This window comes from Triticum dicoccoides, chromosome 2A (genome assembly GCF_002162155.2).
Source record: "Triticum dicoccoides isolate Atlit2015 ecotype Zavitan chromosome 2A, WEW_v2.0, whole genome shotgun sequence".
Taxonomy (NCBI): Eukaryota; Viridiplantae; Streptophyta; class Magnoliopsida; order Poales; family Poaceae; genus Triticum; species Triticum dicoccoides.
Genome location: NC_041382.1, coordinates 83,017,436 through 83,031,220, shown reverse-complemented (window position 1 = coordinate 83,031,220; position 13,785 = coordinate 83,017,436). Strand labels below are relative to the sequence as shown.

The 13,785-nt window shown below is 47.4% G+C and overlaps 1 protein-coding gene across 1 annotated transcript; it reads left to right on the top strand.

The window, feature by feature from the left end:
- Nucleotides 1–1,885: 1,885 nt before the first annotated feature.
- Nucleotides 1,886–2,812, top strand: LOC119353449 (cysteine proteinase inhibitor 8-like). Its single transcript, XM_037620074.1, has one exon. It carries the CDS (start codon nucleotides 2,076–2,078, stop codon nucleotides 2,445–2,447), a length of 372 nt encoding a protein of 123 aa, XP_037475971.1. The 5' UTR covers nucleotides 1,886–2,075; the 3' UTR covers nucleotides 2,448–2,812.
- The last annotated feature ends 10,973 nt before the right edge of the window (nucleotides 2,813–13,785 follow it).

Below are 13,785 nucleotides of genomic sequence, written 5' to 3'. Positions count from 1 at the left end.
CGTGAATTTGTATTTTTTTTGCTATTGGCACCTCGAATGTCGAAACACCCACGAACATCATGCCCTTGAGCATCTTGGAGGGAAAAAAAGGATTATCTTTTTTATTTTTCTGCTCTTTTCTTATTTTATTGTTCACCGGGTGCAGATGAGCCTACGCACCTTTTTGAAAGTTCTAATTTTAAAAAAACTGCACTACCTAATTTTTTATATCATGTTAACATTTTTTTTTCAAATTTGTGGTTTTAAAGTTATTACATAAATTTAATTTTATGTGGTATATGCATTTAAAATATAAAGAAATTAAAAAGGAAAAAATTAAATTTGATTGTCGTCAACATGACATGCACGTCCTACTTGGTCGGTCCACCAGCGGTGCTATGTAGGCGAGGTAGGCTTCTTCCTCGGAACAGATGGGACATAACCGCACCTGAAAATGAGCGAGGCCAATGTGTAAACGGGTGGCTGCTCGATCGTGTGCGGCCAGGCCGATGGACTTACGTATGAATCTTCCTTCGTACTCCCTTCGTTCCTAAATATAAGTCTCTATAAAGATTGCATTATGGATCATATACAGATGTATGTAGATGCATTTTAGAGTATAGATTCATTTATTTTGCTTCATATGTAGTCTACATAGTGAAATCTTTATAAAAACATATATTTAGAAACGGAGGGAATATATTAGTATGTATTGATATAGAGATATGGAGAAGTATAGAGACAGAGATTTTTAAGTTAGTAGAGATAGAGATAGTAGAGAAGACGTTGGGTCCTTTTGCCAACGACAATACCTATTGGTATTGGGTGCACATTAGAGGTAAACAGATGCGCTTTTGCTGAAGTGAGCCATCATCTGTCGCGTCCACATGGGCCAGCCCATGACTTCGATGTTGTTTTATTTGCTGAGGGATCTAGGAACCTTCTTCCAAACCGGATTTTCTTTTATTTATTTATTTATTTATTTATTTTTGTTTTTTCTTTCTCTTTTCTTTGTTTGTTTTCTTCATGCTTTGTTCTTTATCCACAATATGTTTTTATTTTTTTATTTTCTGTGATTTTTCTTATAGTTCTTTCCTTCGGTATTTTCCGTTTACCTTTTCTTTTTTCTTCTCCTTTTTGCGTATTATACAGAAAGTTCATTGTGTATTAAAAAAATGTTCATTGTATATTACAAAATGTTCACCATATGTCAATAAATGTTCAACTTATCTTAAAAAATGTTCATTATGTATGTGAAAGTTGTTCGGTGTATATTACAAAAAATTCAGTGTATAAAAAATGTTCATGTTTTAAAAAAATCACATTTTCTCCAAATTTGTTCTCGCTTTAATTGTTTTATTAGAATTTGAAATCTGTTCACATCTTCAAACATTATTCAAATTCTTTAAGAAATTTTTGTCATAGTTTCTCCAGGAAATGTTGAAAATTTTGAGAAAAACAACGGATCTGCCACTGTAAATTTTTTTAGAACAATCTGCCACTATAACTACTACTTAAAATTTAGCGCTGCGTTTTACCACGGCAGACTTGCTAGCTCGACTCGACTCGACTCGCTATCAACCGTGCTCTGTATCCTGAGGTCCGGAGTTCTACTCCGCACGCCTCATTTTCTTCATGAAGATTTACATTCGCCGTTTGCAAATGAGGCCGGCCCGTTTGCGTGCCCTTGGGGGAAAGCTCTACTATTGGACGCACGCGACGCAGGCGTCCAATATTGGCCCTCCTTGCCGACAGTAAAAAAATTAGAATAAAGAAACTGAAAACCGCCGAAAAAACCGTTGGCGCACTCTGGAATGTGCCGAGGGGCCCTATGAAGCTTCAAAAAGTCATATAGGGAGGCCGAATGAGATGCAGCGTTCACGTTCACGTGCATTGTTTGCGTCCAAAAAGTCGTTCGCTCTCCTGTCGCCACTTCCCATGGGCCCTTGGCACCAAGACCGTTCAATAAATTCGCCATCACGACCCAAGTGCGCCCAAACAAAACCGCCTTCACGCAATCACTTCCTTCGACGCTTCCAGCAGATCCACCACCGCTCCCAATTCCCAACCCCCAAGACCAGTCTCCAGTCATCTCCATGGCGCGGGGACCCGTCCTCCTCCTCCTCGCCCTCCTCGTCGCGGGCCTCGCGGCCGCCGCCCCGGCGGTGGCGCTGGGCGGCCGCGGCGCGCTGGTCGGCGGGTGGGGCCCCATCCCGGACGTGAGGGACGCGCACATCCAGGAGCTGGGCGGGTGGGCGGTGGAGCAGCACGCAAGGCTGGCCACCGACGGGCTGCGGTTCCGCCGGGTCACGCGCGGCGAGCAGCAGGTCGTCTCCGGCATGAACTACCGCCTCTTCGTCGACGCGGCCGACGGCTCCGGCAACAGCGCGCCCTACGTCGCCGAGGTCTACGAGCAGTCCTGGACCAACACCCGCCAGCTCACCTCCTTCAAGCCGGCGGCCAACTGATCCGTCCCCCTCCGGCGCATGCCGATCCGCGTCCGCTCCGGTTAATCTCGTCCGCCCGTCCTTTGTGTAGTTTGTAGTACTGCTAGTGCTGCCAATAAATGAGTCGTGCGGTTTGGCCGTCCCGCCTGCAGTTCATCATCCTGACTACTACTACTACTACTAGTGTATTTGGCAAATAAAATTGTGAGTACTCTGAGATTGTTGTGATCCCTGGCTGTCACCCATTGCTTGATTTGGAAGGAAGGGGGGTGGTTTCACTGCACGCTCACGTGCACTGCTTCGCTAAGGCGATGATTATCTTATCTGTGAAGTTTCTGGAACCGAATGTTGTGCCAAAACCCCGTGAGGAGATTTGCTTTAGATTCTGGAAGCTTGTGTGCTTTATTTTATTTTTTAGATTCTGGAGGCTTGTGTAAAGTTATGCAAGCCGCTGTTTTCTGTTTCACGTGGATAAAATCTGGCTTTCTCGTAGTGTCTGAATTTCATTCACTCACTCACTATCGGGTCATGTGAGGGCATGTCTTTATCAGTGAACTGGTGCGCGTTCTTTGTTTTCAATTGAAAAACTAGCCAGGAGTCGCTGATTTAGACCAGGTCGTGTCTCACCGAACGCACAAGTTGTGCCAAAACCCCGTGAGGACTTGCTTTTGGAGGCTTGTATAATAATGTCACGGTCATGCAAGTCGGCGATGCTAGTTGCAGCTGCAAATACTTTCTTCGTCCGAATAAATTTGTCCCAATCTTGTTCTTCATGTTGGAAATATAAGCAAGTTACTATGAGATTTAATCCGAATAATTAGAAAATAAATCATGACTACAGTAGCAGAGATTAAACTAATCATACGAACTAGCATAGCAGATGAACAGATCACATCTAGGGCACATACTAGAAACATGAATTCTATCACGATCTCGAACAGGAAGGATAGAATCACATACGGTGCAGCGGGAGCAGCACCGCCGGTGTTGACGTTGTCGCCCATGTCGTCGAGGATGAGGTTGCCGAGGTCGGGGAAGAAGTCGTCGTTCGCGAAGTCGTCGCTGCCAGCAGTCGCGCGAGTGTGCTCCTCAAAAATCTGATCGCCCCTCTCCCGTACAAGATCACCAGAGGCGGGGTTCCGGAGGCCTGCTATCCCTTCTCCCGGTACATGCCGAAAGGAGGAATGGAGAAGACTTGTTTGGCGGCGCAATGATCTGGAACGGTGGTGAGAAACCATACGAAGCGACGGCGGCTAGGGTAGACGTCCGCCTGACTATATAGTGCGGGTCGGGTAGGTCGTGGGAGTAAACCCCACGTCCGAGACAATATGCATAGCTCTGTCCTCGGCTCGGCTCAATCCCGCAACCCGCGGCGCGGCGTGGCGAGGTGAGCGAGGAGGAGGAGCGCGCGTGTAGGTCTCCTCTTCTCATGCTCATACAAGTGGTAGAAGAGCTCATCTTATAAAGAGGTGCAACTCTCTCTCAACTTCCAGGGTGGGACTAAACTTTAGCCTCATTCACTCCACTCACATGTGTGCATGAATGGGCCAAGAGAATTTCAGAATTTTAATTGGGCTTTGGGCCAAAGGCCTACTAGCAAAATTCCAACAATTCCCCACAAAGTTTCATTGGCACATCTCATCATTTAGTTCCAGAACATTGTTTATATACCGGTGCTTAGTGGAGACTGTGAAGTTGAACTTCCACTTAGAGATTTATGCTACACTAGATCACAACTTAAATAGTGGATTGTACCTTGAACTACAAGTTTTCTGCGAGACTAGTCTCACACAAATTCTTGACCGATACTGGGCTGCCGCAAGGCTTCCCCGCGGGTGGAGCGTATACGTCGTACTCCAGGGGCTTTTCATGAATTTATTAGAGAACACCCAATTCTCACAGACTGCGATGTTAACAGTCAAATTCATATAGATGTGTTCCTCAGAAGATGTTCTGCAGGACAACATCTCTGCTTACCCGAATAAGCCACTTGAAACACATTAAGGTAAGTATCAACCTGCCATGCAGATCAGGAGAGTATTGCATCTTCACGGAGTGGGATAGTTAATATAGGGATACTCTCTTCTCAGCTGACCAACAGCTTGTCTCCCACTTCTACTTCACTCTCCGATCACATAGAGTGGGTTACCACTATGGACAACTCATGCGGTGGGTCTCAAGCCCATCTCCATCGATGCATTATCTATCACGTTACGTGATAGACCCTTTGTGAAGGGATCTACCAAGTTTTTAGACGTTTGGATATAAACCAACGTAATAACTCCGAAGTTCCTCAAATTTCTGACAGATTTTAGTCTCCTCTTCACATGTCTTGAGGACTTTATATTGTCCTTTGAACTGTTTATCTTGACGATCACAATTTGATTATCATAGTTCATCGGGATAGGGGGTATTGGTTTTTCAACCATAGGTAAGTCCATCAAGAGTTCACGAAGCCACTCTGCTTCAAAAGTGACAGTGTCTAATGCTGTGAGTTCTGTTTTCATAGTTGATCTCGTTAAGATAGTCTGCTTGCAAGACTTCCAGGAAACAGCGCCACCACCAACTGTAGAAACATAACCACTTGTGGCCTTAATCTCATCAGTATCAGATATCCAGTTTGAGTCACTATAACCCTCCAGTACCCTTGGATACCCGGTGTAGTGAATCCCATAGCTCGCGGTGCCTTTCAAATAACGCATAACTCTCTCAAGCGCATGCCAATGATCATCTCCCGGTTTTGACACAATCCGACTCAGCTTGCTCATAGCAAAAGAGATGTCAGGCCTCGTGGCACTCGCCAAATACATAAGCGAGCCAATAATCTAAGAATACCTCAGTTGATCTCTAGCAATCCGTCCGTTCTTTCGAAGCAACACACTAGCATCATATGAAGTTGGAGAAGGCGTGCAGTTGCTATACCCAAAATGACTCAAGACCTTTTCCACATAGTGAGACTGAAGCAGTATGATCCCACCATTCTCATCTCTCAACAGCTTGATGTTTAAGATAACATCAGCTACTCCTAGATCCTTCATCTCAAAACAACGAGATAAGAAATCCTTAACCTCCTTGATTAAATCAAGTTTGGTTCCAAAGATCAGTATGTCGTCGACATACATACAAAGAACAACTCCTTCACCCCCACCATAGCGATAGTACACGCACTTGTCACCATCGTTTACTACAAAGCCGGCAGCAGTTAATGTTCTTTTGAACTTCTCATGCCACTCCTTAGGAGCTTGTTTAAGGCCATATAAAGACTTTAATAACTTGCACACCTTTCTCTCCTGACCAGGTACTACAAAATCATCTGGCTGACCCATGTAAATTTCCTCCTTCAACTCTCCATTGAGGAAACTTGTCTTAACGTCCATTTGATGAACGAGAAGACCATGTGAGGCATCCAGTGATAGTAGCACCCGAATTATGGTCAGTCTAGCCACGGGTGAGTAAGTATCAAAAAAGTCTTCACCTTGTTTCTGGGTATAACCCTTGGCCACAAGCCGTGTCTTATACTTTTCAATCGTACCATCAGGTCTAAGCTTCTTCTTAAACACCCACTCACATCCTGCAGATTTGCACCCATAAGGACGGTCAGTGATCTCCCAAGTACCGTTAGTTAAGATGGAATCCATCTCTCTACGAACAGCTTCCTTCCAGTAGTCAGCATCAGGAGATGCATAGGCTTCTGAAATAGTCCTGGGTGTGTCATCCACAAGGTACACAATGAAATCATCACCAAAAGACTTTGCAGTCCTCTGTCTCTTTCTCCTCACAGGAGTTCCATTGTCACCCACAACAGGATTCTCAACGTGTTCCATCGCAATAGTGGGTTCAGGAATTACAGTGAATTCCTCACTAGATGGAGTATGTATCTCCTGATTTGATGAACTCGACATATCCTTCATAGGAAATATGTCCTCAAAGAAAGTTGCATCATTCGACTCCATAATCGTACCAACATGCATGTCGGATACCTTTGATTTTATTATCAAAAAGCTGTATCCAATGCTATGAAAAGCATAGCCCAGAAGAACACAATCCACAGTTTTTGGTCCAAACTTGCGCTTCTTGGGAATTGGTATATTGACTTTCACCAAATGACCCTAAGTAGGTAGGTAAGAGAGTTTCGATCTTTTCCTTTCCCATTCCTCAAACGGAGTCATGGTCTTATGCTTTGTGGGAACTCGGTTTAAGACATGACACGCAGTCATTAGCGCCTCCCCTCACCATTCCTTGGAAAGACCCGATGTGTCTAACATGGTGTTAATCATATCAGTTAGAGTTCGGTTCTTTCTTTCGGCTACCCCATTTGACTGAGGTGAGTAGGGAGGCGTCCTCTCATGGATTATACCATGTTCCGCACAAAACAGATCAAATTCATTGGAAAAATACTTCCCACCACGATCAGACCTAAGCCGTTTAATTTTTCGATCAAGTTGGTTCTCTGCCTCAGCTTTATAGTTTTTGAAAAAAGTTAAAGCCTCATCTTTTGATTTTAGAAGATACACATAACAATATATAGTGGAGTCATCAATCAACGTCATGAAGTATCTCTTTCCACATTTTGTCAACACGCCATTCATCTCACAAAGACCAGAATGTATAAGCTCTAGTGGCGCCAAGTCTCTTGCCTCTGTAGTCTTATGGGACTTGCGAGGTTGCTTAGCTTGCACACATACTTGGCACTTAGAGCCTTTGACAGTAGAGATTTTCGGAATTAAATTCATATTGGCTAGCCGCGTCATGCAACCAAAGTTAATGTGACAAAGTCGTGAATGCCAAATATCAGACTCATTGTTGTGGCAAATATTATTAATAACTTTAGTGCAAATATCTGATAAAGACGGGCAAAACAAGCCTCCGCTCTCATAGCCTTTTCCAACAAATTGTCCATACTTAGAAATTACAACTTTATTGGATTCGAAAACCAACTTAAAACCATCTCGACATAAACGGGAACCGCTAATGAGATTTATATTTATGGACGACACATGATGAACGTTCTTCAGACGCATAGTCTTCCCCGAAGTAAACTTCAGATCGACCGTACCAACACCTCGAACGATGGCATGTGACCCATTCCCCATCAGCACGGATGAAGTCCCTGTTACCTGGTAAGAAGAAAACATGAAGGCGTCAGCACAAACATGTACATTGGCACCGGTGTTAATTAACCAATCAGGGGATTGAAATACTGAAAGGATGGTAGGAAAAATACCGTATCCTGATTCCTTCATATCAATATCACCGATGACAATATTAGCGGACTTGCCGCTCTTCTCATGTTCGCGCTCCTCAAAGCGGTTAGGATACTTCGGAGCCCAGTGATTAGGATCACCGCAGATATGGCAAAGTCCCTTCCCCTTATGAGAATTCTTCTTGAAGTTGTTAGAATGTGATGGCTTGTTCTTTGTATCAAACTTGCCTTTGCCCTGAGTTTTGTTCTTATTGTTTTTGAACTTGTTGGGCTGGGAGTTCTTCTTCTGTACCATGTGGGCACTAGAAGCTCCCTCAGCAACTCGAGCACGTGTGTCATTTGCTCTCGCCTTCTCTTCAACATCAAGAGTACCAATGAGATCCGCAACGGAAAACTCCTGTCTCTTGTGTTTCAGGGAAGTAGCAAAATTGTTCCACGAAGGTGGAAGTTTGGCAATGATGCCTCCGGCAACAAATTTGCCCGGCAACACACACTTGAAGTACTCAAGTTCTTTTGCGAGCGACTGTATCTCATGAGCCCGTTGTACAACAGAGCGCTCATCAGTCATCTTGTAGTCATAGAATTGCTTCATGACGTACAACCCGATGCCGGTGTCCGAGGCACCAAACTTGGCCTCGAGCGCAGCCCACATGTCCTTGCCGTTTTCAAACGACATATACGAATCCACAATGGAATCATGCAGAACACTCATAAGAGTGCCTTTAAAGAGAGTATCGATCTTCTTAAAAGCTTCCAGCTGTGCTGGATTAAGATCGCCATCAGGCTTGCCCTTGGTGGCATCATAGACTCATAGCAGCCCATGGTCTGAAACCAGTAGACTGCTCTCGTGCGCCACCTCTTATATTGCGCCCCCTTAAAGGCGGGCGGCTTCAGATGCGCACCAAAACCACTCGGAGTAAATTGCCTATAATCAGGTTTTTGGATTGTTGGAAATATGAGCAAGTTACTACGAGATTTAATCCGAATAATTAGAAGATAAATCATGACTACAGTAGCAGAGATTAAATTAATCATGCGAACTAGCATAGCAGATGAACAGATCACATCTAGGGCACATACTAGAAACATGAATTCCACCACGATCTCGAACAAGAAGGACAGAATCACATACGGTGCAGCGGGAGCAGCACTGCCGGCGTTGACGTTGTCGCCCATGTCGTCGAGGATGAGGTTGCCGAGGTCGGGGGAAGAAGTCGTCGCTGCCAGCAGTCGCGCGAGTGCGCTCCTCAAAAACCTGATCGACCCTCTCCCGTACAGGATCACGAGAGGCGGGGTTCCGGAGGCCTGTTGTCCCTTCTCCCGGTGCACGCCGAAAGGAGGGATGGAGAAGACTTGCTTGGCGGCGCAATGATCTGGAACGGTGGTGAGAAACCATACGAAGCGGCGGCCGGGCAGGTCGTGGGAGTAAACCCCACGTCCGAGTCGTCACGATCCAAAAGAATCGGAAACGGTTCAGTAATTAACGCGTCCGTTAATTATTAATTAATGACTCATTAATTTTCCCGAGCAGCAAAAATATAGACAACGTGCATAGCTCTGTCCTCGGCTCGGCTCAATCCCGCAACCCGCGGCGAGCGAGGAGGAGGAACGCACGTGTAGGTCTCCTCTCTCATGCTCATACAAAGTGGTAGAAGAGCTCACCTTATAAAGAGGTGCAACTCTCTCTCAACTTTCGGAGTGGGATTGAACTTTAGCTTCACTCACTCCACTTACATGTGTGCATAATGGGCCAAGAGAATTTCAGAATTTTAGTTAGGCTTTGGGCCAAAGGCCTACTATCAAAATTCCAACACTTCAAATAAATGTATCTAACACTAACTTAATGCTACTTACATATATTTGAGGGACAATATTTGTTCTTCAGCCAGTTCGTTTTTGCGGAGAGTATCTCTCTACATCGTCGTACATCGTTGGGTAGTAAACACTGTCAGAAATGTGGGAGGGATAAAAGGTGGAGTTCACTTCTATTTTTGCAACTCTGCTCGCACGTGGTCGCGTGGATAAAATCTCTGTTTCTGAGAATGTCTGTATTTTTTTTTTGAGGGGAGAGAATGTCTGAATTTCAATCACTATCGCCTATGGGCTCACGTGAGGGCAAGTCTTTGTCAATGAACCAGTGGGCAGTCTGTTTTCAGTAGAAAAACCATTGAACAGCCGTTGGTTACCTGATTGTTCGGGAGGTGCTTTGCCGTTTCGTATAATACAGCCGGGCGTGTCAAATCCGTCTCAAACTGGCAGGTTGACCGGTCAAAAAAAAACACCCGCAACCTCGCCTCCTTCAAGCCGGCGGCCAACTGATCCGCCCCGCGCATGTCGATTTGCAGCCGGCGACCGCGTCCGCTCTGGTTAATCTCATCTGCCCGTGTAGTGCCGCTAATAAATGAGTCGTCTGGTTTGGTCGTCACGCCTGCAGTTCATCATCCTGAGTGGTGAGTAGTACTACTATACTTCGCATTTCGCAAATATTCCCTCCGTTCCAAAATAAATTACTCAACTTTATATTAAAATTAGTATAAAGTTGGGTCATCTATTTTGAAATGAAGAGAGAAATTGTGACTTCTCTAAGATTGCTGTGGTGCGTGGCTCATCCGTGTCTCATCTGCGTCCATTGCTTGATTCCGAGGGAAGATGGGCGGTTTCACTGCACGCTCACGTGCACTGCTTCGCTCAAGACTATGATTATCTTATCTATGAAGTATCTGGAACGAAATGCTGTGCCAAAAACCCGTGGGGATCTGCTTTTGGAGGCTTGTGTAGAAGTCATGCGAGTCGGCAATGCTAGTTGCAGCTACAAATATTAGTTTTGAGCACTTGTTGTTTTGAGCGGGCAATATCTCTCTACATCGTAGGGTAAATACAGTCACAAATGTGGGACGGATAAAACGTGGAATTCACTTCTTTTTGCAACTCTGCTTGTACGTGGTCGCGTGGATAAAATCTCTGTTTCTGAGAATGTCTGAATTTCGGTCGCTGACTCACCACTGTCCGCTCACGTGAGGGCAGGTCTTTATCAATGAACCAGCGGGCGGTCTTTGTTTTCGACAGGAAAACCAGCGAAGAGTCGTTGGCGTTGAGTATAGTAGCAAATTTTCGATTAATTTAATTCAGAAAATAATCTCTTTTTTTACGGGGAAATTCAGAAAATAATCATGAGTATGGCATTCACAGTGTTGAACATATATTGATTTTTTTTGTGAAATAATTCTTGTATTACTTAACCAGGAGTACAATCACGCATGACAGCTGCAAAACGTCCTTTGGTCCGGAACCAAGCCACATCATAGTTCGCCCTTGAGCGGTAATCCACTTCTCAGCTCAGACTCAGCTGCACCCGCCTTGATAAAAAAAATCAAAACAAATACTAGAAAAAAAAATCATATTTTCTGGTAGATAATTTGATCCGTGAGATTCGCTGCAATTTTCAAATGATTTGGACATCTGAGCATCTCTCGGAAAAAAAAAGACAAATTCGAGGTGTAAAAATGTATACTGTTCACACACTATTCTAACCCGATTTGTGTTTTTTTGCTGAAAGCTACTTAGAAGTCCAAATGACCTAAAATTTGGAGCGGACCTCACGTGATAAATTGTCTACCATGGAATTTTTTTTGAAATATTTTGTATTTGTTTTAAATTTTTTGAGATTTTTTTATGAGCGGGTGCAGATGAGTCTGGACACAAAAACGTCGCACTCAATAGTTCTACCAAAGTTTGCAAAGTGTGACTAGATAAATTACAGTGACGATGAATATGAGTAATATTAGAACTATGTTTGTTCGGACATAGTAGCTTTAATTGGCTGAATAAAAAACATATCTTGATCTGTTTGTCTTCGATGTCTCCTATCCTCTTCAATATTGTGGCAGACATGCTGACGGTGCTTGTTGGCGTTCTGGGGACGGAGGTCCCCAGACTTGCCTGTCTGCGGCCCACGGCGTAGCTCCACCAGCGGCCCTGTACGGCCCATCTTCACCAACAATCACTCAAGACCCACGCGAGGGGTCAAGCCTCGCGAGGCGGACTGCGCAGGACCTCCTCAGGGGCGGCCCCACCAGGCTGGCTCGCGAAGGGCGAAAAGATCAAGGCAAGGGGCACCTCGTGAGGTTTGTGTGACGCAAGCCATGACGACTGGAGCCAGGCGGGCGCCAGCGCGCGCAGTGTCATCGTTTCCTCTTGGGTGCTAAAGAGCAAGCGCAGGCGAGGAGTCCCGATGTATCAGGCAAATGTTTGCATATCGGTGCAACAAGGCCAAGACCAGCAGGACAGCAGGAAGGAGGTCACAGTGGGACCCAAGACGGCGTCACCACCAGAGCCTTTGGCAGGGGTAGACTATTTTTGTCAGGATAGCTTGTACTACCTACCCCCCTTCGAATTGGCCGTTGTGGGATCCCTTCCCGCTCAATATTTGGGAAGATGACCGGGGCCTCTATATATAGGACTAGCCACCACCATAGCGAGGAGATCAGATCGAACCCAGATCATCCCGAACCACACAAGTTCACCAAGCACAAGAACACCTCTCCTCAGGAGGATGTTCTTTCCTTGTAACTATTCATCCTCAGCCCAAGAGGCAATCCACCACACCACATTGGAGTAGGGTATTACACCACAACGGTGGCCCGAACCAGTATAAATCTTGCGTCTCTCGTTCTTTGGGTTCGTCGAGCTAGGCCGTGAGATCATACGGAGTGTGTGAGCTAGAGAGGAGGAGAGATCTTCGTGTGCACCCAGTGTTCGAACCTCAAGGGTTTTGCCGGAACCCAAAATCCGACATTTGGCGCGCCAGGTAGGGGTGCGTCAGAGCTTCTCTTCCACCAGTTGATCCGCCGACACTCCGCGGTTCCGATGTCCGACGACCAGAGGACCAACGCCGACCGCTGGGCAGCATGGCCGGCCCAGGCAGTGCCGTCCGCCCAAAAAGACCTCAACCCTGCGCGCCAGGCGGCACGCGCGCCGCCAAACGCTGCGGGGCGCGGGCGGCACGGTGAGACGCCATCCACCCTTACCCTACGATAAGCGCGGGTAGCCGCAAGGGCCTCAAGCCATGCTGTGGCCACGACGCCGCACACCCGATGGGAACAAGCAAACATGAGGGCCGCACTCACGGTGGCTCGGGAGCTGCTGTGATGCCGGCTGATGGAGAGCGGTCATGATGCATTGCTGGAGCGCGTCACCGAGCTACTGGACGCCGCGGCCTCGGGAGCTTCGCCCTTCTGCTCCCTGCTTACGCCTCAGGCCGCAGCCGGATCGCACAGCGGGCCTCGCCGCACCCGCATGCCCCCAGATGCGCCAGGAGGCTTCATCGACACCGGCACGACCAGCAATACCGGACGCCTAATCGCGCCCGCGCCACCTTCGATGAGCGCAGGCACGAGCGTTGCCACCCGCGGCCCCAGCGGGGTGCCTCCCTACCATCCTCAGTGCAGTGTGCTGGGCCAGGCAACATGAAGCGTGGGGCACTTCCGCGAGGTCTTCGGGGCGATAGCCCCAGAGGATTACGTGCCCCGCATGATGGACCAGGAGTATGCGCTGGAAGACGACCCTGGCTCGTTCCTCGAGCCAGGCTGGGAGGAGGAGGCGCTAGAAGCTGAGGCCTTCCAGGAGCCCCCCAGGAGCCTCGCCAAGCATGCCGACGACAACAGCTACAGGGTACCACTAACCTCTCAGGAGCAAGCTTATGCTAACCATGGGTCGCAGGAGGATCAGGTCACAACGGCAGACGGCGGCCCTAGCTCGAGGGCCTCCCTCCCACCAGGAGGAGCGCACTGGGGGCTGCAGGGGAGGGGCCGGGAGCCAGGTCCCTCCCTGCATGGCACGGAGCAAGGCATCCTCCGGAGGTAGGCCCTCTGTCGGGGAGGTGCTGGCGAGCCTTCCCCGAGCAGAGGACCCATGGTCACCGAGGGCGCCGCTGGCGTCCCCTTTGCCCCTTGGCTTCGTCCTGGTTTCCGGTCGCACCAACGGTGGTCGAGGGCGGCGCAAGGCGGGGCCCTCGTCTGGCGATATGAAGTAAGGCTCACGCATGTGAAGATCTCCGCTCGTGACACTCACACATAATAATGAGTGGGGCTGTACACGCCCTGGAGTCTTAGGAGTGCCGCCCTCGGGCCTCGGGGGCTCCCTCCCACGTCCAAGTGG